At 42.4% G+C, this 26,427-nt stretch overlaps 1 protein-coding gene across 9 annotated transcripts in view; it reads right to left on the bottom strand.

The window, feature by feature from the left end:
• Positions 1-26,427, bottom strand: part of CACNA1G (calcium voltage-gated channel subunit alpha1 G) — an 807,943-nt gene that overhangs the window by 564,220 nt on the left and 217,296 nt on the right. For all 9 annotated transcript variants that reach the window (XM_085617142.1, XM_085617143.1, XM_085617140.1 and 6 more), the window contains exon 8: positions 12,576-12,940. In XM_085617142.1, coding sequence (XP_085473268.1) covers positions 12,576-12,940 — 365 coding nt within the window. The remainder of the gene's footprint in view (positions 1-12,575; positions 12,941-26,427) is intronic.

Below are 26,427 nucleotides of genomic sequence, written 5' to 3'. Positions count from 1 at the left end.
TGCTAGTTTAATCTGACTTGTGAACTGGTATCAGTATCAGGCCCTAATCAGTATATAACAGTTGTGTCAAGAATTAAAGGACTCTATCAGCGCTGTGTAATAAAGAGCACATTTTCATGTTTAATTACCATGGGAAATGTAACTTTTGGGACTCTCCCGTATGTTTGGCCTATGCTGAGCGGATCAGCGCAAAACTTTCCATGAAGGAGACAAATTGGATAACTTGTTTTTGGGAAAGTTTGATGCAGATTCGCTTAACAGCCCCAAAGTTATTAAGAAAACAAAAAATGCCTTTCCTAATGAAACTGTGACTTGACTAAAACTTCATAGTAGCAACTGCCACTCTGTCATTTATGTGTGTGTGTGTATGTATTTAACGATATTGTAACTTAGAAAAAAATATTTCTTTAAAATAATATCTCTAAAAAAAGCATGTCCAATTAGTTACATTTTTAAAATAAAATAATTCCTACAAATACGTGTATCTTTAAAATAACTCTAAGCTTAATTACACATTAAAATATATTATTAAATAAACGTTATTTATTTTAAATTGAAAATATAATATTAAAAATCTGTATTATATAATAAAGCACAATAAAAACATGTAAAGTATTTTTTATATTTAACAGGTAACGTATCTTTTTTTTAAACCTTTAGAAATAATTTGCTAAATAAGTGACTAAAACTAACATTTGTAAAAAATAAAAGCATAAAATTAAAAAATATATCTATAATATTTTTTGAAACAAACATTTTTAAATTAAATACCCCCAAAATATGTCTTAGGTAAATACTGAAATCAATTAAAAGGCAGTAACCAAACTCCAATCCCAAAAAACTAAATGAAAAAAACCTTAACAATTATAATACTCTAAAGTGATTATAATCCGATAAGCTTTGGGGAAAATATATACAATTTACTATTCTACGTCCAATCTAACTGCTGTTGGGGAGCAAGCATACACTTTGGGGTCCAATATACTATTTTAACTCCAGTCCAACAAACACTGGGGAAAGTGCATATACCAAGGAATCCGATTTAGCATTGTATCTCCAATCTATCAACCATTAGGGAATATGCAAACAATGCAGGGGCGGTTCAGATTTGTCTACTTACTCCAGTGCAACAAATGTTGAGAAAAGTGTACACCTTTGAGGGTTACATTTACTATTTTAACTCCTGTCTACAAACATTGGGGAAAATGCATGCATATATCTAACTTGCTGATCTAAATCCATTCTAGCAATTACAGTGGAAAGAACATACATCTTAAATATAGCCAATGTAAATATTTAATTCATAACAAAAAATATAAAATAAAATCAAAACATCACAATACCACACAATCCATTAAAAAATAAAGTTCTTTCTAGAAATTAATAAAAAAATGCATTTATCAATTTAACAAATACTTAAAAAGACAACTACTTGCAAATTTAAAATGTAACATCTTTAATATATTAATACTTCTTTCTCAATTTTATATTATTTTATTTTAAAAAGTCTACCAAAATAATGTCCCAATTAACCCATCTCCTGAATATAAAATGTAATGCATACATCAACAAACTCTGAAACATTCAATCAAATAAATAACAACTTAAACAGTTAAAAATAACATAATTATCTATTAACATGAATATAAAATAAAAAACACACTGGTCACTCAATATCCCAATAAACACCATAATCTGAATTTAAAATTTCATACATCAAAAAAATTAAATGAGAAATTAATTGAAAAGAAAATTAAAAGATACAACATAATCAACACATAACTTAATTAGCATAATTAAATAAGACATTTATAAGAAAACTCTATCCAGCCAATCCCCTAATAAACCCAACATCCCAAAATATAAATGTAATGCCTAATTAACAATTTTATTAAATACTTTAATGAACAAGTAACAAAAGACATTACATAATTAACATATTAATTCATTAAGAAAAATGTATATATAATTTAAATCACTACCTACACAATCCCTCAACAAACACAACCCAAACAAACGTATTACAAAAATACTTAAAAAAATATTGTTACAATACAATGTATAACAGAATAACAAAATAAAAACATAAAAAATAGAATAAATCACCATAAACACAACATCAAAGTAGACAATATTCACATATGAGAATTATGTAGTATACGAGCAAAGCCCCGATGTGTTTCTAAGGGGACATTCAGAGTTCATAGCATTTAATCAGTGGTTGCCTTGGGAACGTTATCATCTGTTTGTTCTTTCATTCTTTTTTCCTCTGTTGTCACAAAATCTACAAGCATGGTACATGTGATGCTCTAAACATGTGAATGGTGTGTTGTTAGTATTGATCTTCCAAAAATCTAATGTTAAAAAAAGAAAAGACTACTGTTTTTTTCCATCAGGTGTCATGTCAATTAAAAAAAGTTGGGACTATAGAAATGTAGTTTCCTTATGAGATGCAGATTTTAATGCAAGAATTGTGTGAATAGTAGAGAATAGTTTTTATAATTGTTGCTATGAAATTATTTTGAAAACAATTAAAAAAATAAATGGTCTGGGATTCAAATGTTGCCTTGGATTGTTTGTTACTGAGATATCTTATCACGTGTGATGCAAGATCCACTGTGTCCTTATGGGTGGACTTGAATATTTGTAGCTGTGTTTTATTTGCAATAACTCATTTAGTTTAGTGCTTGTCTTAAATTTCAAACTGTAGGTAGCCTCTTTTCTAAATAATACCATACTTATACTCACTCCTCCGGGGTCATCTTTGATAAGCTCAAAAACAGCCCATCTAGAGGAGTCCGTTTAATTATCCACATCTACAAAATAAATGACCAAAGGTGCTGTTAAGGTCTGTACAGATTGACGTTGAATATGCATAGTTTAACCACATATTGTTTGTTACATTGACCGAAAATGCCATAGATTATGTTTTAGTGTTATAGTTTGATTGTTTACAGTGTGGGCGTTTTATTCTGTTGCTATTAAATTGAAATTCATATCCAGTTCTTATTTGATTACAGATTGCACTATTACCACATCAATGTTGGTTATTAAGGGAATGAAAGTTCCAAATGGATCTAAAATGTTGTGTCTCTTTTTTAATCACTAGCAGATGCGATCTGTGCATTGCATCTTTCAAAGGCGTGTTTTTCTTCAGTGGAAACAATGATTTTTTTAAACCAGTAGTCAATTGGACTAAAATATGTTTTTTGCAAATCTATGATGCTCATATTAAAAGTGATCATACACAGGTTAGGCATATCAGTGGGGTCGTTTTTTTCCCCTGAGTAGCACCTCCCATCATACAAACGTAGCTCTTTTGACGGCACTTTGGAGGACTCCTCTGTGGTACCTCTGTGCTTGCGCTAGTTTGATGAGCTTGTCCAAGGGTTGAAAATAGTCTTCCTTGTTAGTGCACTTTCTACATATCCGTGTGGATTGACCAAAAGGTAAATTATCCTATTGGTTTCCGGAACGAAATCTATTGTGGTGAAGAAAAGTGTTTCTGTCTCTTTAATTTGTGAATAATATAATATTGTGTTTGCTTTCTTCCTCCTGTGCCAAATGTCCAGAGAGCTGATATTTGTAGGAGGTTTCTCTGGGGGTGGGAGCAGGGACCACCAAGGACAGTATATGTGTCAGGGAAGATCCCTAGTTCGATCATGGAGAAAAACTACTTTTTACACCCCTGCACCAATGCAAAAACACAATTTAAAACGTATAACTACTCAAACCAACAATGAAAGCCTCTCCCTGAATTTTATTTTTGCTATCACATGAATTCTGACAAAAGATAAAGCTGTCTCTAGCCAGACCTAGAAATCTGTGCTGAATGTTCATGGTTTCAATTCTCAATCTCGTTCATTCCGACATTAGGCTGAGAATCACGTTAAGAGGATAAGCACATTAGAGAAAAAGCAATGTGTTTGCATGTAAATGGTCGTTTTTCAATGAAGCTGTCATGTCAATACCAATAGATCACAATTCATTATTATAAATGTGACATCTCACTTTCGGGCACTGTTTCTCCCTTAAATGGCAGGTTAGCAGAGATTATTTTCAGATAATTCTTTAATCTACTGGACTGCACTCACTACCTTTCTTAACAAGTGAAATAATCATCACAGTTTAAAGACATCGCAATTACAAAATATTTTTGAGGATGAAAACAAAATGTCTTTGATTGCTTCACAAAACTAATCACGCAAGTGCATAAGACGTGTAGCGGCGAACGCGCAGGTTTGAAGCCTCCTCTTCTGTGAGCCTCCCGACCAGCACAACATCTCTGTTTGACGCCGTCAGCTCCTGCCCTCCACGATCAATCCTCTCAGCACAGAAAGATAATACGGATTAAGCAATTGCAAACATCCCGCAAGAGTCCACCGGTTCATGTTTAATAGATCACAGCTCTCGTCATTTCTGCGAAATGCGAAAGCAGCATGTTTCTGCTCTAATTCCTGTTTCCGCCTCTCCCCATTTCAAAAAGAGCAGACCTCCAGCTTTCAGGATTTCCAGAAAAATCACATTTCAGACTTCCGCTGCCAGCTTCATCAAATGAACTAATATGCGGAAGTTGACGGAAAAGCAGGATGAATAATTAACTGATTATCCACACTGCCCAGGCTGGCGAGCTTTCGGTCTACAAGCCTGGGCCTGAACAAGCTATTTTGAGTCCGTGCCCCAGGGTTCTATCTGGCAGGCTGTTCGTCTGAAAGAATCAGTGTGCTCTCTGAGAGCCTCAATCTTCTGTGTTTACACATGAGCATTGTCTGTTTGCATGCACCGTGTGTATGGCTACCTTCCTGTAACCGGTTACAAGTCCTGCCGGGGTCGCCCACCGCCCAGCGAGTGTCCTGCGTCATCCTCCTTTGAAGTGTCAATGGAAGTTGCTGAAAATGAACTCCCTCGCAGGTTTACACAGAATTTCACTGGTCACATCCCTAAATTCACTAGCTGGGGTTTACCGGTCACATCCCTAAATTCACTAGCTATGGTTCACCGGTCACATCCCTAAATTCACTAGCTATGGTTCACCGGTCACATCCCTAAATTCACTAGCTATGGTTCACCGGTCACATCCCTAAATTCACTAGCTAGGGTTCACTGGTCACATCCCTAAATTCACTAGCTAGGGAACGCCGTTGCCACCCAGATTGTTCAATTTTAGAACCTGACTACCAGACCTCTCTTCTTTGCGGACTGCGCCCTTCATTTCGAAACCTAACAGCCCACAGTCCGTCTGCCAGTGTTTGTCCGTTCCCCAATGTGCTCTGTACCAAGTGGAGAGGGATTCGCGCCATCATGGTGCTAGGGAAACCGCCTAGATGTATTAGAAGCTCTCTACGAAGTCACTTGCAAACAGTTAATCCTGTAGCTGCCAAGTGGCTCCGTGTCATGTCGTGCCACCTTTACATAGTCTAGCCTTATGCAAACCATCTTAATCTAACCTGTAAACCAATAATCGTCTTGGGAGAATTCAAGGGCCAGAATTCAAAGAAATGTTGGCTAAGAAACCAAGAGTGGCTGAAACTGTTGTGCATGACATGGGGCAACGTGCCTCAATGTTAGGTCTTAAATGTGAGTGTACATGCCAACAGAGGTGCCAATGGAGGTGCGACACATAACGGTTTCTCTATGTGCTTCTGCAGGCTGCATGGTCCAGTAAGGAAAAGGATGGATTCTCCTGGGCAGTGTAATTTTGTACAGACATCTTCAAATCCTCCTTTTCATAAATTGCCTAAGATGCCACCACCATCCACTCATATTGTATAATTGTCTTCATGCCACATTTCTACTCATCTTTTGGAATGCAGTATCTCCTTGCCTGTCCTCCTACCATATTTAGGTGTGTCAGTCTCTGGCAGGCAGAATAGGCTTGAAGCACATTATATGACTGTGTTCACCCTGGCCTTCAAGCAATGTTCGATCAACGCTAAGAGTGACGCCGAATAAACCCTGTTTGGCCGAGAGCCTGAACCCCTGTCCTATTTGTTGCCATGAAATCCATTATTAGCGCTACTCTGCATTGTCTACCAACTTCAAGGCCGGGCTAACCACTTTTGTAAACTGAATGCATTAACTTACTTGTGTTCTCGTTCTCTTTGTCTGTTTCATAAGTCCAGTTCCCCCTACAGCATGCCATATTTACAATGCAACAACACCTCCATTCCCTTTCCCAATCCTATACTTCTGTCGTCTTTGAAACACTCCGCCGTTGTTGACTTCTGTGTACACTATACATTATTCACTAACCATATCCTACCTAGCAGCATGGGCCACACTCTGCCTGAAATAGAAGGTGAGTATCACTGGTGTCTTCGGGTAACTGCAATGCATAGATGTTTTTGTGGGGCTGTATTTGCTGACCCAATTTGGCTCTGATCACCAGGAAACTGTTCCTCACTTTTTAGTGCATATAAACTTGTAGCAAGATTGGCTAATCGGAATTGTCACACTGTCTTATGTCATATTTACATTTTAAACAAGGCTTCCGAAACATGGCACAGCAAGTGTGCCAAAGGTCCTAAAAGTTCAATGTGACAAGTAGACTAAAATGTAGATCTACACCACCCATAGGAATGACTTTAAACACATGACTAGAACTTGCCATTCTAGCCTGGAACTCCTGTGAACAAAGCTACAGCAGGATGATATCAGAGGAAACCATTGTAGCGAGTTCAAAAATCGACCCTTCACACTGGAAATATCATTTTTAAGTAGTGCCATAAATACCTCAAAGTGCAAAGATGAGACATACTTATCTCATATTGAAACCTATTATTTCAGTGACATGATACCAAAGCTCTCTTTCACTGAATCATGCTTTGGTAGCTCACACTTATAGTCAACGTCCACTTGTCATAATTTCCATTAGTTGAATTAGAAATCATCCACACACCCTTGCATACACAGATTTTTGATAAATATACCTCACTGCTGATTTTTGTAAAACTCTTTTTCTCTGTTTGACAGCTTAGACAGTGATTCATTCAGTTCTGATCAGGTGCTGCCTTCTCCAGTGGCTCTAATCAGCTTTTGGATGAGGAGTAAATACGTTTTCAGAGACGGTACAACAGGCTTGGCATGATGAAACGGAGGAGTTCAGTACAGTCCAGCCACTGCTTGTTATCTTAGAGTGTAAAAGATGGGAGTGAACAGGAACCCAGGCAGCAGCACAATAACCAGGCCTCGACATTTGGCATATTGACAGCAAAGAGGGTCCTTGTGTGACGAACCCAGTGCTTAATTTGAGCTAGTGGTTTCTGGTGCTCTGCACTAGCACTTTATTGTCAACACTGGCTCTTATAACAGTCTGCCACATGGTGGAGATGTTTATCTGATTTTATATGGAGCACAACAACTGTTGTTTAATAATTAAATATACATTAACAGCACTAATATCTGCCACCCAAAGTGATAGAATAGCTGGGACAGCATGTCTTTGTCATTTTTAATGCATATTTAAAGTCTGAATTGGCACACTTGTATGAGTGTGATGGTTAGTTGTGATGAGACTGCCACTGGCAGCACGAGTGGGGCAATGTTTGGTGCAAGCTGCCTGACAAGGGCCCTGGCAAATATTCTTTTACAAATTAAGAACTAGACAGAGCCCACCTGTCCACTTAAAATAGGAGGTGTCTGGCCTCAGAACTAGTGAAGGCTGGTTTTCAAGTGGGGTTCAGTCATTCCAATACTATAGACCATAGATGGCATTTAGCTCTGTACACTGACACTGAAGTCATGCCATTTTAGAAACTCCACAGAGCAAGGCTTACCACACAGCAATGGCAAGTGCTGCAAAAGAAACTGTGTGGATTGTGCTAAGAGTTATCACTGGTCACAGGACAGAGACCCATGTTTGAAAAGCTTCCCACCTCCGCACCTGACTACAGAACTGGACAAAATCAGTAGTAGCCGGTATCGGAAGAGAAGAGAGGGGTGGGGCACGGGGGGAGGGCAAAGGGAAGACATGACGACAACCAAAAAACAAAAAGGAGACAAAAAAGAAAGAATTTACCTGCCGCCTGCAGCCCGCCGCATCGCCGGTCTTCTCCTCTCGCGGCTCCACTGCAGGCAGCGGCTCCCAGCCTCCCCTGCGGCCAGTCCTGAGGCTGCTCTCACCATGTGAGCAGCTTCAGGATTGGCCTGAGCACTGAGGATTTGCACGCCCAGGGAGACTGGGAGCCTGTGCTGTGCTGTCTCCACCCCAGCAACGCAGCCGGGTTGGAGAGGGCCTAAGTGTGCATGACGGTTTAGCCGGCCTGAGATGGCGGGCAAAACCATCATGTAGTTCCCACCACTCCCTTCGTACCTATCATCCCCCTAGCCCTGCCTCCAAGACTCGGCCTGGAAACAAAATAAAACGAAAATAACCGGTGTTTATTATGGTTTTTTTTTATTAACGCTGCTGGCAGTGGGAGCGACGCTTCTCCGCCATAGCAGAGGAACCGCCGCTGCACAAAATGAAGAGCCTGCTGCTGCGTCCACCTGAGGAAGGCCTGTTTCCCACTGTATCCACGTTTTGAAAGCACTCCTCAAGGGTCAGGTCAGCTGGCCTCCTCTAGCCAAATGGAGATAATAACAAAGGAATGGATTTTCAGGAAAGAAGAAATGACCGACGTATTGGGACTAGTACCTCATTCAAAAACCCTCGCCATAGAGTATTTGGGACTGATGCCCGCTGCTAAATGTGGCCTGGTACCCTAGATGCTACCCCAAGCTGCCTGGGAGCTTTAGGAGTGACTGGGCCACATGATCAAGAAGCAGCAATTGGCTGTAGCTAGAACCAGGGCTAGAGAGGCCAGTCTGTCTCTTGTATGTGGGTGAAGTTCCCCCAGATCAGGACTAGGAAGATTGGGAGCATTTGAAAGGGCCAGCCTGGGAGGTAACTGATCCCTCTCTTGCCCCGCAGGCCTGTGTGATGCAGAACAGTGCTCATAACGGCTTTTTGTTGCAACATTGGCCTCAAGTGGCTGCTCTTGGTAATGCACATGGACTTCTGTACCCCTATTGTTCAAATAGTTTTGTGGCATTTTACTAAATAAAAAAAAATAACATCTGATCCCATTAGTCTGTGGAAAATCATGTGCTATGTGTTTCTGCTACCAGGAGTTAGGCCTGGTGTTCTCTTCAGAACCATGTATTACCCAGCAAGGGACCTGTGTACTAACGTTGTGGGGTCCGCACCTTGATCTATCCTCAGTCTGTAAACTAACAGTCAATGTCAGGTAGATGGGTGATAAAAGGGAGCCCAGGCGGCACTGGCGACTCGAGATACTGACCCTCTTCTTTAACCTGCTCGTGTGTACAGATGACGCCTCTCCCCACTGCTGCGGGCGCGTATGGTACAGCTGGAACCAACGGGGGAGGAGTCAGTGGCCAGGACTCGGGAGCAGAGCATGTCTGCAGCCGCTACAGCACGTACAGTCTCACTGAACCCATGCCCTTTCACACCCCCAAAATACCTTTATTCCTCTTTGTTTTAGTCACGGCAAAGTACCAGCAAATTGTTCTGTGTCCCAATTTGTGCTGTTTATTTAGTTTTACCTCGGGCACATACATTTGTACTATTAAAAGCATTTTCCAATGGCGAGCAGTCATTACCGACTGGACTCCAGTGTATGCTGTAAATGTCAGCAGTGCATGGAAGGCTCATTAGAAAGGGCCCTCGTGTTGTGGTCGAACATTCCCGCCGAGGTTTAGATTCTCTGAACAGGCAAATACGGCAATTAATTCAACACTTAACATTTCCATTATGCCGCTTCTCTTCTGTAGAGCCCCAAGCCTAGAAACATGTGAGTAACGCCATCTTATCTGGCTATAAAAAGTAACAGCTTCAACAAAGGGAAAGGCCTCCTCACCAGACAATAAACTCTGCACTTGCAGATCGATGAATGCTGTCCAGCGTTTACTGTACAGCTTGATTTCCCTTTTAAATATTTTTTCCATCAAAGCATCTTGGCAGCAAGATTTCATTACTTTTTAATAAAAACGTGAATTCCTCTCTATCACTTTACCTTCAAATGACCTAGTCACCTGCGTGTGCCTTCCCTTCACACTCTGCAGCTCTACAAATATAACGTTTATGAAACTGGTACCTCGATGGCTTGATGCGTTTCATGTGGATGTCAGCGTGTAAAGCGTAACCTTATGCTCACTGGGTGGGATCCCGGAAGTCCACTCAGCATGTTATCCCTCTGAGCTTGATGAAAGGAGTATCATCGAGCTGGGCAATAATACAACCTGTTATTGGCTCCTTGAAGCAATTTAGTATTCAAGTGTGCTGATTATTTTCACAAATCTAATGGCAAGCTAATTTCATAAAATAATTAATTTATTTTAGGTTTTTAATTAGTTGTTTTCATAGACTTTGATTAAAATATGCCCATTTGAAAATTAAGCCTCTTCCAAAATGCTTTACCTATCATCACAGCTGGACACTAGATCATTGGCAGCAGAATGGTTATACAGAAGAGTTTTGAAGAGTAAGAAAATGATGACGTATTGGTGAGACAATACATGGATGAAACAGTGACAACATGTCACATGTAGTTATGGAATGTGTGCAGAAAAATCATGTGCTATTGAACTAGTTTATGTGGATATTGGGGCCGAGTGCAGGTTATCAGCCTCTAAAGAGGTGCATCTTTAATGTGGAATCGAAAGCAGAAGGGTGTATTTGACTCAGGGGCAGCTCCTCAATGTGGGCGGGGGAGCATCGCCCCACTGCTTTCTCGCAGTGCGAGAAGCAGAAACATTAAATTGTATTAATACCATTTTATGTTTCTGCTTCTCACACTGCGAGAAAGCAGAAGGGTTAGGTTGGGAGTGGGCGGGTGGGCGGCTCTGCTTGCCCAATGTTGCGGGCCCTGACTGTTTGGTTGGCCCTCTGGGGTCGAGCAAACCAGTCATAAGCACTCTCCATTTTCACCATGTAGGCTGCATGTAGCCTACATGGCGAAAATGGCCTCCCCATAGACGCCTGTGTGGTCAGTGTCCCAACCAATCACAACTCTACCATTGCAGCGTTGTGATTGGCTTAGGGGAGGGAGGCTGCCTGCTTTCTGTTCCTGCAGAGGCAGGAAAGCAGGAGCAGACCAAGCTGTGAAGACGCAGGACCCGGTAAGGTAAGTTTTATTTACTTATTTTTTTATTATTTTAACCTGCGTGACCCTCCCATTTCCCTTGTGACCACTCGCTCATCCTCCCCACCCCGCGCAACCCCGTGTCCACCCCCTGACCCGTCAGCAATGCCGGCTGTGACTGAATTGACTTGATGAACACTGGAAAGTGCATTCCGGTTTTACAGTGCTGTGGCCTTGGAATGGACTTAATCTAAAAGGTACAGAAATATTTTTATGTATTGTGTAACACCAGGATTTGCGAGGTATCAAACACTACCCTCTTCACAGCCACCCCCAATTATCTAAATACATGGGGTGGTTTCCCGATCTACCAATATCTGTACTATTTTTTTTAAAAAAAGGAAGAAATTTTTTTGCAAGAACCCTCAGCTTGTAATCACTTTTTTCAAATAAGGAAAGTATTTCAAAAATATGACATCCCACACCGTGATAGTTAGTGAAAAAATGTGCAGAACAAGGTAGCACCTCACGTGCGCAACACCTTAGCGGGCTGAAACCGGTTCGATCATCACCAGTACTGCCACGTTTCTCATCATAGGTTGCCACCTTGTTCAAAGAAAAAATGGATAACTGTACCAACAAAATTCATGAAAAAGCAAGAGGTGAAAGAAATGTGTGAAGGTTACACACCAAAAGTCCTGATTTAAAATTGATAAAGAGCCATGACTATCATAACTTTATTCTCTGCTCATGGGTCAATTCAAAAGTAAAAAGTGCTGTATTTCAACAGACACGAAGCCAATACGTATTGGCACTACAAAGACTGATGAATTCCTTCTAAGTGCCAGACAGTTTTTACATTCCCCAAATGGTGGCCCAAAATGTTTCAATGTACCAGCCTTCTACACTGTCTGCAGCAAAAATCTTTAGGTCTTCATGAATGTGGACTTCGGCATGAACACAAGACAAGGCCTAGGCACTACACAACTTTGCAATGTGCCAGTGTTAAATGTCCATGAATAACCCCCAACTTTGTTTCCAAATTCAGCAACTTAAAAAATTTATTTCCGCCAAATCCTCTAAAATCAACTCACCTGTATGGTATTCCTCTCCAACCTTGATTGTACTAACCTTTTTAATGCATGTATCTCCCCCTATTATGCATTTCGTTTCACTAAACTTCAGATGGCCCAGAATTCTGCAGTATCCCTTGCTCTCATTCCTACAGACACCCTGGGTCAAATTCAATATCTTCGTCCTCATCTGCATGGATCTCATCTGAGAGTGCAGATGGTTTAGGAAGGGAAAGAGATGAACTGGAGAATTTGAAACTGGTTAAATTTGCTACAACGCCTAGAATTAGTTAATATATCCTAAATCAAGAAAGAAACTGACATACATCCATTCAGCGTAGATTACAAAGTAGAAGTTGCCAGGGTCACAAAGCCCTTACCGTCCCTTGGCCATCATGGATATTAGTGTGCGGCTCACCTGTTCGTGGTACTCAATGCCCATGCTAAGAGTGTTGATGAGGATAGCGATCATGATTCCTCGGCCAAAATATTTGCTGTCCACGATTTTTCTAAATGTTTCACACACGAGCTTCCAGAGCTTCACGACAGCATGCGTTTCTTTCGGGGGCTGGCTGGGGCGCTGAGGGTCCCTCTGGTCACTGTACTGGACATCCTGGGTGAACTCGTAGACACCCTCCCCCTCCGACTCTGCAACCTCATTATCTGTCCCTTCCGGGTCGGGGGTGAGAGTCTTCGTACACTGGGGGCAGTGTTCGGGGCTGCCAGCGCCACTGCCAGATTTTTTACAATGGCCAGAAATCCTACAGACAGATTTGCAGGCACCTAAAATGAAAAGAGACAGAGTAAGATATTTGGTATATGAGCTTACTCCATAAACAAATTAGAAATATTGGCAAAGATTTGCAATGTTTTTTGCTAAGAAGAGTCATATTATCCTCATGTGCAAGACACAAAGTTCAAAAAAGATTAATGTGAAGCTTGTTTGTCACTCCTCATGTATGTGTAGTTTAAAGCCAGGTAAAGTGGGTGTGTAATATGGACTTTCCCAGAAGAGTGTCAGAAACGTGACCAAGCCACACAGTGGACACTTGGAAGGCATCGACGGTCAAGTTATTTTCTGAGAGTTCACACAAGTTCATATAGGTTCACGCATGAAATACAGCAGTCCATACAGTATCCACAGCGAGTGTGTGAGAAGAGAGCCTCAAGTGGTGACATTATCTATATTGTAGGTAAAAAACAGTTTATTGAAAATAGTCTGTGCATTATGCAAATGTCGGGCTAGGAAACAAACATCAGCAAATGTAAAAGGTGGCTTGTGGCCGCTAATGTAGACTTCTTGGCTTTGACACTGAGTTTGATGATCCTGTTCAGCATCAGCAAAAAAGAAATGAAACACATGCAGCAGTGGAGTGGCAGGAGATGAGGGGTATGCAATAGAGGATGAGGTAGAGATGTAAAATAAAAAAAGAGACAAAACTGAGGGGGACGGGTAGGTGGAGCAAGGGACGAGAGGGAAACAAAACAGAACGTGGAGGGATTGAGTGAGGAATCAGCACACGAGAGAGAGCAAGAAAACGCATGATCTCCCATAGAGTTGTGAAAGGAAAAGAAAGAAAGAAGCAGCTTCTAGAAAGTAAGCAGAAGGAGGGAATTAAGTCGTCCACTCCATGGAAAAAACACAAGAAAAGGAAGGAAAGACATTAAATAAGAAGCAAGCTAAGTAGAGTGATGAAGTCAACCAATGGTAAGCACTGGGTACATGCAAAGTCCGCTGTGAGTAGTGGCATCGACCACAATAGGTCTTCGGCGAGACTTAAAGCTGTATGTCACCACACACATTTGAACTTAGAACATGTCTTTTCCATTTTCATCTTGAGGAAATGTGGCTACATAGTAAAGTAGTCACAATCTGCACACCAGGCATAACCTTAATCAAACACTTTGTGAAGCAGGTCTGCTGTGTTTAAATACAGGCTCTTTGGAGTCGGAGAGTTTAGTGGCTTTTCCAATTTCTGACCCTTTCTCCACAATTAACGCTTTGTCAATGGAGGCTCCTCCGCTAAGACGGAGGAGCGTCGGCCCTCTGTGAGCAGTAGTTAAAGAAAACTAAAATGATAGTAACTTTCGTTCTTATCATTTTAGTTTTCCTTTCCTAGTGCGGCCCAGGCTGGACCGCCAGAGCAGGGCCGGGGAGGAGTGCTTTGCCCACTCCAAGGTGCGCACTGAAGCTTCGACCGGCCCACTCGGGCCGGCCAAACCGTCATACGCACTTTGCATGTTCTTCACCCAGGCTGTGTACATGAATGGGTGCTTACTGTTCCGGCTTCGAGGAGCGAGAGGCGGTGGCGGCGAGCGGACTGAGAGGCGGCACCGGCCGGTTGGCTGTCCTTAAGGTAAGTGGGGTATTTTTGTTGATTGATTTTCATTTACAACCCTCCCCACCCCCCCGCCACACCAGGTAAATAGCGGCTGCCACTGTGCTTTGGATAAACAAAATTGTAAATACCATGTTTTTTTGCAAGTACCAAACAACAAGGTCTCCACAATCTTACTGCATTTCAAGGGTTGCTCCTTTTCTGACAAACAAAACAAAGCAGTGCCTTATTGTCTCCTATTAGCTCTCTCTTCAGTTGGCAAGCAGATGCCGCCACCACTAATTACATTTTCCATCAGCACCCCCATTAACCATGGCATTTGCTCCTTTTCAGATTCGAGCAGAAAAGGTCACACAGACCGGTGCAAAAATCCACCTCCGGTTGAGCACATCTCATTACACACCGTCCCAGCGATTGCAAAATGTTAATTTGGTGCATCTCGCAGGTCAAAGAGATTCAGGCGAACTGGATGCATATGTATGTCGGTGCCTCTTAATGTGCAGCGGAAATTCCCCAAAAGTTGTGCTGTGTAAAACAGAGCCTCGACCTTGGTTTACTCCCAGCATACCTGACCGAATATATCTGAATAAATGATACGCAGCGTGTGCAAGTAATAGCGCTCATGCCACTCCTCACTTAGGGGCTCATTAGTATGGCGGGCGGACTTTGCCCACCTGCCATTGGCCTGGGAAATGGGACAGCCCGCTATCATGCGGCTGTCCCGCATTGGGCATTAGGATGCCCCCGCCATACTGGCGGGCACATCCCGCATTCCTGACATTGCGGTGGGCGGTGCTTTCAGCAGCACCCTCCGCGATGTCAGAAATTCATGTTGAGCATGTGCATGCACAACGTGGCAGGCACCACGCGGTGCCTGCCATAAAGTCTGCCCGCCGCCGGCATCCTGATATGGATGGCGATGTCTAGTAGACATCGCCACCATATTAAACCATTTTCCACCCGGTCGACTCGTCGACCAGTGGCGGGCGGGGAAGGATGTAGGGTGGATCACCAACGCCATGCTGTATAGATACTTCTCTCTAAGGCACCCTACTTTATGTTACTCCACTACATGATGCCAAACTCTACATCACTAGACTGCACACCACTAAACACGTTATTCACTCTACACCACCCCAGTGTGCGCTACTCCACTATATGCCACTCCACTGTACGCCACTTCTCTGTACGCCACTACACCCTACACTGTGCCACATTCCACTCTACTCCACTTCACTTCTACTCTACACTATACTGTATGACAGAACACTTTATGACACCCTCCTCCACTCTCCTGGACCACACTTCACTTAATGACACGCCACTTGACAAAAGTAAACTGCACGATTTGAAAATAAAATAAACATTGCGATTCAATGAAAAAAACTATGGTTAAGGATAAGTTATAGTTAGTAAAACTTTATTTCTTTTTTCTATGCAAACCCAACAAACTACACAAACATTAGAAATTCTAAAGTTATAGCTATAACTTACATTACTAATTTAAGCACCACCTTCAAATTACTATAAGTTGCGAACCTCCTTGCACAATCTGGTCACCTCATTACATTACATTACATTAACAATAACTTGCCACTCTACCATGCACTTTGTTCTCACAAATCATGTAATTTAAGATGTCATAAGTGTTGTTATGAATGCTATGATTTCACAGGCTATAAGTTATGTAAGATGCAAGGATATAACCAGTGCATGGAGACGGCCATGCACAGTGGTTATTGAGCACACTCATGCTGAGCACACTGCCAGACCAAAAGCCCTAGACTGAAGGGCTTTTGCGGAACCAGTACATCAGTGATCTATTTTGGAAATATATTATGGCAAGGAACAGCACATCATTCCAGAAGTACTATTTCAGACACTAGTTATAACGTCATTAATTTGGGAAGAAAGGGATCGATTGCATCTGCATTTTTGTGACATCTAATGCAAAGTCCTCAAACACATAGGTGGCGACAGTAGAAACACAAAATGTATACAGAGGTCCACGTTTTACTGTGCATTGATCAAGCCCAGGTCATTGGGAGGTGTCTTTGGCAGCAGAGTCAATTAGAATTAAAGGTTGTTGCAGTGTCCTGGCTGCCGCCAACCATTGAAAGTTTGGAGCTGTGCAAAACAGTATCTAAATCCTCCATCCAGACAGGTATATATCCACTCAATCTTCAATACAGATTGGTATATATATGATACTTATTTAAATTTCAAACTAAACCACATTCACTGAATGATGTCATCAGTGATGTCATTTGAGATGTCATCAGTGATGTCACTGACCATGTCATGAATGATGCAATATGTGACATCATCAGTAGTGCATTGCGGGCGCGCGAGTTATAGTTAGCAGAACTAACTATAACGGAGGAATTTCTATGGTTTTGTACGAGTGAAATGGCCAGCTAACTATAACACCCCTGAAACCTATGGTTTTTTCTGTGAATTTCTAAGGTTTTTTAAATGCTAATTTCTAACTATAACGTCTCTGAAACCAATGGTTTTTTTCAGTGAATTTCAAAGGTTTTTTAAATGCTTATTTTTAAGTGTGATAGTAGTTATACCTATTTTTTTGTACTGATTTTCTACAGTTTTTTAACTGTTTATTTATAAATATTTTATTCATTAAATAACATTATATATTCTGAAAATTTCAAAAAAAATGGAAAACAAAAATTCAAACTGAAATATTGATTAGTTTTTTGTTTTCATTTTTTATTTTAATACATTAATATTATTTTCTTTTTTTTTTTTAAAAATGCCAACTTTTTTTCGGAGTTGCTCACTCAAAGTGTACACATCACGGTGGGTGCGCGGATTCTAGCCGCCATTTTAGAAATGTCATGAAGGATCCGTGTACGGTGTGCGACGGCTGCGTGTTTTTCAGTTACATCATATACATTTAATATTACGTGATGTGCGCTATTGGTATGTGACCAGTCCGTGACTCCTGCTCCCGCGCATTCTCGACACATGCGCATTACGGTACGAGATGCTTGCGCGGTGGCGGGTCCCGCGTGACGTCATATATGTGCTGGGGCGCGCTGGGTGAAAAATGTATGTTCCAAAATGATATGTATGTGTCTTTAATATACATATTAGGGGAAGAGATTATCTAAGATATTCCTAAAAATAATATATTTGTACTTATAATAAACATATTATTTTTAAATATATTTTCACGAAGTCGGGTGTGTGCATTGTGAGTGCAGAGAACCAGGTCAGCAGAGCTGCTGTAGAGCCAGAGAAACCAGGTCTGCAGAGCCGTTGTAGAGCCAGAGAACCAGGTCAGCAGAGCTACTCTAAAGCCTAAGAAGCCGGTCAACAGAGCTGCTTTAGAACCAGAGAACCAGGTTAGCAGAGCTGCTCTAGAGCCAGAGACCCAGGTCAGCAGAGCTGCTCTAGATGCCGAGAACCAGGTCAGCAGAGCTGCTGTAGAGCCAGAGAAACCAGGTCAGCAGAGCTGCTTTAGAGGGAGAGAACCAGGTAAGCAGAACTGCTTTAGAGCCAGAGAACCAGGTCAGCAGAGCTGCTCTAGAGCCAGAGAACCAGGTCAGCAGAGCTGCTTTAGAGCCATAGAACCAGGTTAGCAGAGCTGCTCTAGAGGCAGAGAACCAGGTCAGCAGAGCTCTTTAGAGGGAGAGAACCAGGTCAGCAGAGCTGCTCTAGAGCCAGAGAAACCAGGTCTGCAGAGCCGTTGTAGAGCCAGAGAACCAGGTCAGCAGAGCTACTCTAAAGCCTAAGAAGCCAGTCAACAGAGCTGCTTTAGAACCAGAGAACCAGGTCAGCAGAGCTGCTCTAGAGCCAGAGACCCAGGTCAGCAGAGCTGCTCTAGATGCCGAGAACCAGGTCAGCAGAGCTGCTGTAGAGCCAGAGAAACCAGGTCAGCAGAGCTGCTTTAGAGGGAGAGAACCAGGTCAGCAGAACTGCTTTAGAGCCAGAGAACCAGGTCAGCAGAGCTGCTCTAGAGCCAGAGAACCAGGTCAGCAGAGCTGCTTTAGAGCCAGAGAACCAGGTCAGCAGAGATGCTCTAGAGCCAGAGAACCAGGTCAGCAGAGCTGCTTTAGAGCCATAGAACCAGGTCAGCAGAGCTGCTTTAGAGCCAGAGAACCAGGTCAGCAGAGCTGCTCTAGAGCCTAAGAACCAGGTCAGCAGAGCTGCTCTAGAGCCAGAGAACCAGGCCAGCAGAGCTGCTGTAGAGCCAGAGAAACCAGGTCCATAGAGCTGCTTTAGAGCTAGAGAACCAGGTCAGCAGAGCTGCTTTAGAGGGAGAGAACCAGGCTTTAGAGGGAGAGAACCAGGTCAGCAGAGCTGCTTTAGAGCCAAGGGACCAGGTCAGCAGAGCTGCTTTAGAGCCAGAGAACTAGGCCAGCAGAGCTGCTGTAGAGCCAGAGAAACCAGGTCCGTAGAGCTGCTTTAGAGCTAGAGAACCAGGTCATCAGAGCTGATTTAGAGGGAGAGAACCAGGCTTTAGAGGGAGAGAACCAGGTCAGCAGAGCTGCTTTAGAGCCAAGAGACCAGGTCAGCAGAGGTGCTCTAGAGCTAGAGAACCAGGTCAGCAGAACTGCTTTAGAGCCATAGAACCGGGTCAGCAGAGCTGCTTTAGAGCCAGAGAACCAGTTCAGCAGAGCTGTTGTAGAGCCAGAGAACCAGGTCAGCAGAGCTGCTCTAGAGCCAGAGAACTAGGTCAGCAGAGCTGCTGTAGAGCCAGAGAAACCAGGTCAGCAGAGCTGCTTTAGAGGGAGAGAACCAGGTCAGCAGAGCCTCTTTAGAGCCAGAGAACCAGGCCAGCAGAGCTGCTTTAAAGCCAGAGAACCAGGTCAGCAAAGCTGCTATAGAGCCAGAGAACCAGGTCAGCAGAGCTGCTCTAGAGCCAGAGAACCAAGACAGCAGAGCTGCTTTAGAGCCAGAGAACCAGGTCAGCAGAGCTGCTCTAGAGCCCGAGAACCAGGTCAGTAGAGCTGCTTTAGAGGGAGAGAACCAGGTCAGCAGAGCTGCTCTAGAGGGAGAGAACCAGGTCAGCAGAGCTGCTCTAGAGCCAGAGAGCAATGTCAGCAGAACTGCTTTAGAGCCATAGAACCGGGTCAGCAGAGCTGCTTTAGAGCCAGAGAACCAGGTCAGGAGAGCTGTTGTAGAGCCAGAGAACCAGATCAGCAGAGCTGCTCTGTAGCCTAAGAACTAGGTCAGCAGAGCTGCTCTAGAGCTAGAGAACCAGGTCAGCAGACCTGCTGCAGAGCCAGAGAAACCAGGTCAGCAGAGCTGCTTTAGAGGGAGAGAACCAGGTCAGCAGAGCTGCTTTAGAGACAGAGATCCAGGTCAGCAGAGCTGCTCTAGCTGACACTGATTGACTGACACTGACTGACTGACACTGACAGACTGACACTGACTGACACTGATTGACTGACACTGATTGACTGACACTGACTGACTGACTGACACTGACTGCCTGATACTGACACTGACTGCCTGACACTGACTGACACTGACTGACTACTCTCTACTACCCTACTACTCAATCTCTACTACTCTCTCTCTACTACTCACTCTCTACTACTCTACTACTCTCTACTACTCACTCTACTACTCACTCTCTACTACTCTCTACTACTCACTCTCTACTACTCACTCTCTACTACTCTCTCTCTACTACTCACTCGCTACTACTCTCTACTATTCACTCTCTACTACTCACCCTCTACTACTCTCTACTACTACTCTCTACTACTCACTCTCTACTACTCACTACTACTCACTCTACTACTCTCTACTACTCTCTACCACTCACTCTCTACTACTCTACTACTCACTCTCTACTACTCTCTACTACTGTCTCTCTACTACTCACTCTCTACTTCTCACTCTACTACTCTCTCTCTACTACTCACTCTCTACTACTCACTCTCTACTGCTCACTCTACTACTCTCTCTCTACTACTCACTCTCTACTACTCACTCTCTACTACTCACTCTCTACTACTCACTCTCCACTATTCACTCTCTACTACTCGCTCTCTAGTACTCTCTACTACTCACTCTCTACTACTCTACTACTTTCTACTACTCTCTCTGCTACTCACTCTCTACTATTCACTCTCTACTACACTCTCTACTACTTACTCTCTACTACTCACTCTCTACTACTCTACTACTCTTTACTACTCACTCTACTACTCACTCTCTACTACTCTACTACTCTCTACTACTCTCTCTACTTCTCACTCTCTACTACTCTTTCTACTACTCACTCTCTACTACTCGCTCTCAACTACTCTCTACTACTTGCTCTCTACTACTCGCTCTCTACTACTCTCTACTACTGACTCTACTACTCACTCTCTACTACACTCTACTACTCACTCTACTACTCACTCTCTACTACTCCACTACTCTCTACTACTCTCTCTCTACTACTCACTCTCTACTACTCACTCTCTACTCTCTCTACTACCTACTCACTCTCTACTACTCACTCTCTACTACTCACTCTCTACTACTCCACTACTCTCTACTACTCTCTCTCTACTACTCACTCTCTACTACTCTCTACTACTCACTCTCTACTACTCACTCTCTACTACTCTCTACTACTCACTCTCTACTATCTCTCCACTACTCTCTACTACTCTCTACTACTCACTCACTACTACTCACCTACTACTCACTCTACTACTCACTCTCTACTACTCACTCTACTACTCTCTACTACTCACTCTACTACTCACTCTCTACTACTCACTCTCTACTACTCTCTACTACTCACTCTACTATTCACCCTCTACTACTCTCTACTACTCACTCTCTACTACTCTCTACTACTCACTCTACTACTCTCTACTACTCACTCTCTGCTACTCTCTCTGCTACTCTCTACTACTCTCTACTACTCTCTACTACTCACTCTCTACTCTGTATTACTCACTCTCTACTCTCTACCTCTCTACCTCTCTCTACCTTTCTCTCTACTACTCTCTACCTCTCTACCTCTACACCTCTCTACCTCTACACCTCTCTACCTCTACCTCTACACCTCTACCTCTACACCTCTACCTCTACACCTCTACCTCTCTACCCCTCTCTACCTCTCTCTACACGCACACATATGCACATATATATATGCATATGCATTTATATATATGTATGTATATATATACATAAATATGTAAACATATATATAATCTGCATATCCATATAAATACAAATATAAATGCATGCATATATATACATATACACATATGCATACATATGCATGTTATGTACATGAAAGTTTGAAAAACACTAATACAAGCAAAGCTAAAAAGCCACCTAGTTACAAACAGAATTGCTTTAACTTAAACGAGGGCGAGACCTATTGCATTTTCAATGCTTGTTTACTTTGGTTCCATCAAGAAAGCATTCAGATGTGTCACACATTTGCCATACATTCTGAATGGTAGCACTCTTGTTGCTCATTAGATCACTGTAGTAAAGCTACTGCTCACCAGGGAGGCCTGCTGCTGGTATTCAAAGTGCATGTTTCAGTCTGCATGTCAGAATTTTTTAATGAAATAGAAGAAGATTTGAGCAGTCAAAATGTGCCCTAATTTTTCTTTCTGCAGCACTAATCATAAATTCTATGGCAAAATGAACCTCCTCATTTTGTTCCTTTGCAAATTAAATGTTTTAAGTGTTACCACTTTATTCCAATCAAGATGGCTTCAGGTGTGCCATACTTTTGTCATAAGTAGGACTGTTAGCGCTCTAGTTATTCTTCAGAACACCATGGGAAGCTGCAGTAGAACACAAAGGAATCAACTGACAGTCTCTGCCCTTGTTGGATGTACATGTTTTACTGAGAATGTCAGACTTCATTCTCACATGACTGAGAAAGATAATGTGAATTAACAGAAACTATGTTCTCAGTTTAGCTTATAGATCACCTTCCAAACCTCTGTGGGAAAAGCATGAGAAAATAGTTTTCTCTCAAACATGATTCATGATATCCCAGCAGAAGGCTTTTTCACATGGTAAAATCACCTTAGAACACACCACAATTCCTAAAATGAGTATGGTACCATCAACAAATGATTTATAATGTAACTAAAGTCTTAAAACCTTCTATTAACTGCAATGCTTTTTAATGAGGTGCTATCATGTAAATTGGTCCCAAGATGGCTTTCAACACTTCTTGGATGAAGTGCTGACAGCCAATCTGATCTCACAATGAGATGTGGGGTTAGGCTCCGCCCAGATATATATGTGATTTTACTTTTGATTTTCTCAGGAACTACTGAACGGATTTACTCCATTTAACCAAAAGGCACGACTCTGAACCAAGGGCTACCTTTTTGCCAAATTTGGTGTAATTCTGTTCAGCAGTTCGAGCTGTAGCTGCGACTAAAGGTCCCTATGGAAAATTGCATGGGGAAAACACGTTTTGGGACCCCCTTTTTTTCTCGGCCCCCGCTTGACGAATCACCCCGAGACTTTCAGGATAGGAGCGGACCGGAGCGGGCCACGAGTTTTAAACATTTTGCGAGGATTCGTCTATCGGCGCCAAAGTTATTCCAAATAGAATGTTGCGGATTTCCTATGGCTAATAGGTCCTAACCATAACTACCCACTGGCGACCGCCATATATATGTCAGAGTTGTACATTGAAGTAATATTGCAACTGGGCAGACGATACACACTGAAGTATTGCCCTGCAGATGAAAGTAACAATGTGCCCATCAGATGATAAGGATTCAATCATGTGATGTGGAAGATGATAAATACAAAAACACAAACAGTAAGTGAAGGAAGCCCCTAAGCAGCACTTCCTACTCTGCATGTTCAACACGTTGCTGGTTCCTGGACTGCTTGGAAAATAAGCTTTCATTCCTCTTGGCGGGTAGTCCGATTATCAAGAGGACGGGGGTTACAAGGCACATCATTACGAAAGGTTCCCAGTCTCTGTAAAAGGCAAAGATGTACAAGGACAGAATACAGCACACTGCTCACATGCTGTCCTAGAATGGCATGCGTGAGGCTTACTGAAGGTACCACAAAGCCCAGAGGTGTCAGGATTCATCCACCCTGTGCGCTTTGAAGATGCCCGAGGCAGCCTCAACCATATGTCTAGACAGACACAAGCATTGCAGATCTCTCCTGTTGTTTTTAAGCAAGGGTAGACAGCGTGTGCACGTGATCCTGCATGGCTTCCTTTGAAAATAGATTGTCATGGATCACACTTCTGCCAGTGTATCTGCGGATGCACAATATATGCACATGATACTACACTGCTTCCTTTGAAAATAGATTGTTATGGATTACAATTCTGCCAGTGTGTCTACACAGGAGAATGCTACCTCTAAAAAGCAGAACATGTGTGCAGTTGTGCAACTACACAATACATTCGCACTTTCACACTTCCTATTACATTCCTATTACATGTTTCAGTTATTTCACAATTGATTAATAAATACCCCGTCATTGGGCAAAACAATAAAAAAACGTTGCAGTCTTAAAAGGATTTATTCTATTGTTCCAATGAGGACTGTGGTTAGTGAGCAGTCTTAGAATTAAGAGCCTCATGCACTATCCTTAGTACGCATTTCAGATACAATTTTTGCTCAGCGTTCGCGATGTAATATAAAGATGATTTCACAAGACAAATTTACTAATAATCCAATGCAAGGCAAAACATGATAATACCATCCACCCTCACACAGGAATATGTCCCTTCAAAGGCTTAACCCCCAAATGTGTTCTTCTGTGTCTCTTGAGCATGGAGGAACAAAGTATGTGTGAGTTTCCTAAAGGTTTGGGTGGCCCACATGTGTTAAACCTTTTGGAAAGTTGGAAACCAACTGCAGTCAAAATGCTAGTATAGGCTACCTGACATTTGGTCGCAGGTATCACCTCTGGGACGTATGGAAACCTACCACAAACATATTTTAACTAGGCCTCTGCGTGAAATTCTGCTCCGCTCGTTGAGGTTGCAGACCTCTTCTGTGGCTCACCAAAATTAAGTTGGCGAGTGAGGAAAATCTTACCTCATACAAACTCCCGGCGAGATTTCTCAACACGGGCGGTCACGGCTGGTCGCTACTGCTTGCGTTGAGAAACCTTCCACTCTCATTGAGGAACCTGTTGCTCGAGTAGAGCATCTACTCGAGCACCAGAAAGATGCAAAACTCGCTTGTGCTGCACATGGTGCCATTTGCGATGATTTTACAGTGCAGGATGAGCACCCAGCGGTAAAAATCAGTGGGACGTATCGCACTCCACCACTTGTGGAACTCTGCATAGTGCGGTGGAATTTTTTGGTCACTTTCGCCGAACTCCGTGAATTATGCCCAGGTCTAATTTTAACATCTATACTTCCTAAGATTCCTTTGCCGGTTCCTGGCCTTCCTCACTATGTTTGGCTAGCCAGAAAATCCTGCTGTCAATGGCACTTGTCAGATTTTTAGCATTTCTTTTTGAAATACGGTAATTTCTCCGAGGCTCCCTCATACAAGAACATATCCAAGACTTGACTCTCTGCTTTCTTCCTCTGGATAAACTAGGAACAATTAATCTTCAAAATTTAAAAAGTGACTGCAAGTGAAATAGAGTATCTGTCTTTTTTCACATATGTCAGCCCCGGGCTTTATGGAAATATACCACAACCATATATTTTCAACATCTAAACATCCTACTGTTTCTAGTGCTGAATGCCAGACCTCTCTCATCCTGATTGGCTGGGAAAAATGAGTTAGTACACTTGTCAGCATTTTTGCATTTTTCCACCCAAACAAGGTAATTCTATCCAGTCTCACCTCACACATGAACATATCCCTACCATTGCATGACCCTCAAATTTGTTCTTCTGGGTCTGTTGAACACGGGGGTACCAGAAATGTATGGGCTTTCTATGGGTTTAGTGTGCCCACAGGAGCATTTGGTAAAATTGAAAAGCTACTGAAAGAGAAAATATAGTTAAGGGTAGCTGGCTTTTGGTCAAAGATATCATCCCATATATTATTCACATCTACATCGCATAAGGGGCCACATGTATCAATAATGGAAATAGCAATTACAGATTTTCAACACTTTTTCCCCAAAACATGGACGTTTCCTCCAGTCGTCCTCCAGCAGAAACATGTATCAACCAATACTTAACCCAAATCTGTTTTTCTCTATGTCTTCTGAGCTAGGACTATCAGACATGTGTGGGATTTTCATGGGTTTACATAAAGATTCCGCACTCGACACCAGCCAAAGTTTTCAATGGGGGAGACTCCATCCGGGATGTTTGAAGTATTTGGGCCCAGGGTCAACACAGAAGGAATCCTTCCAAAACGTTTACTCCGGCACTCAACATTCAAATGTGAAACAATTAGAATATACGTCTGTCCAAGATAGAATTTCATGATACAAATAGATTGCTTTATTCCTAATAGATTGTAATTCAATGTTTTTCAAACTATTTTCTCTTTTCACAGGTTAAGATTTTCAGACACAGTCTCTTCTTAACCCCTTCGACGCGCATGACGGAACGGTTCCGTCATGCACGTCGGTTGCGCTGTGCGCATGACGGAACCGTTCCGTCATGGCCCCGCCCGCGCACGGAACCTTCAGCGTGGCGCAGAAATCCGCGCCGCGCTGAAGGGGTTAATAGGTTAAATATTCCAAGATTACAGTCCAAAAATAGATATGATTATATCCATCCAAAACTTTTCAGAAAATAGTGATGACAGCACAAAGTAATGATAAATGGTATACAGTCCATCCAATTCTCAATGTTAGATGACAGCCAACGCCTGTTTCGTCACTGGAGTGACTTTTACAAGACTTAGCAATACATTTCAAGGTTGTCATAAGTGGAGAACAGGGATGCCGTTGGAAGAGGTTGTCCGAAGAGCGGCCTCGAGATAACAGTCTTGACCGATAGTGAAATAAAAATTCGTCTCAAGA

The sequence above is a fragment of the Triturus cristatus genome, chromosome 7 (genome assembly GCF_964204655.1).
Source record: "Triturus cristatus chromosome 7, aTriCri1.1, whole genome shotgun sequence".
Lineage (NCBI taxonomy): Eukaryota > Metazoa > Chordata > Amphibia > Caudata > Salamandridae > Triturus > Triturus cristatus.
Note: the sequence above shows the minus strand (reverse complement) of the source record. Positions and strands in the feature narration are given on the sequence as shown.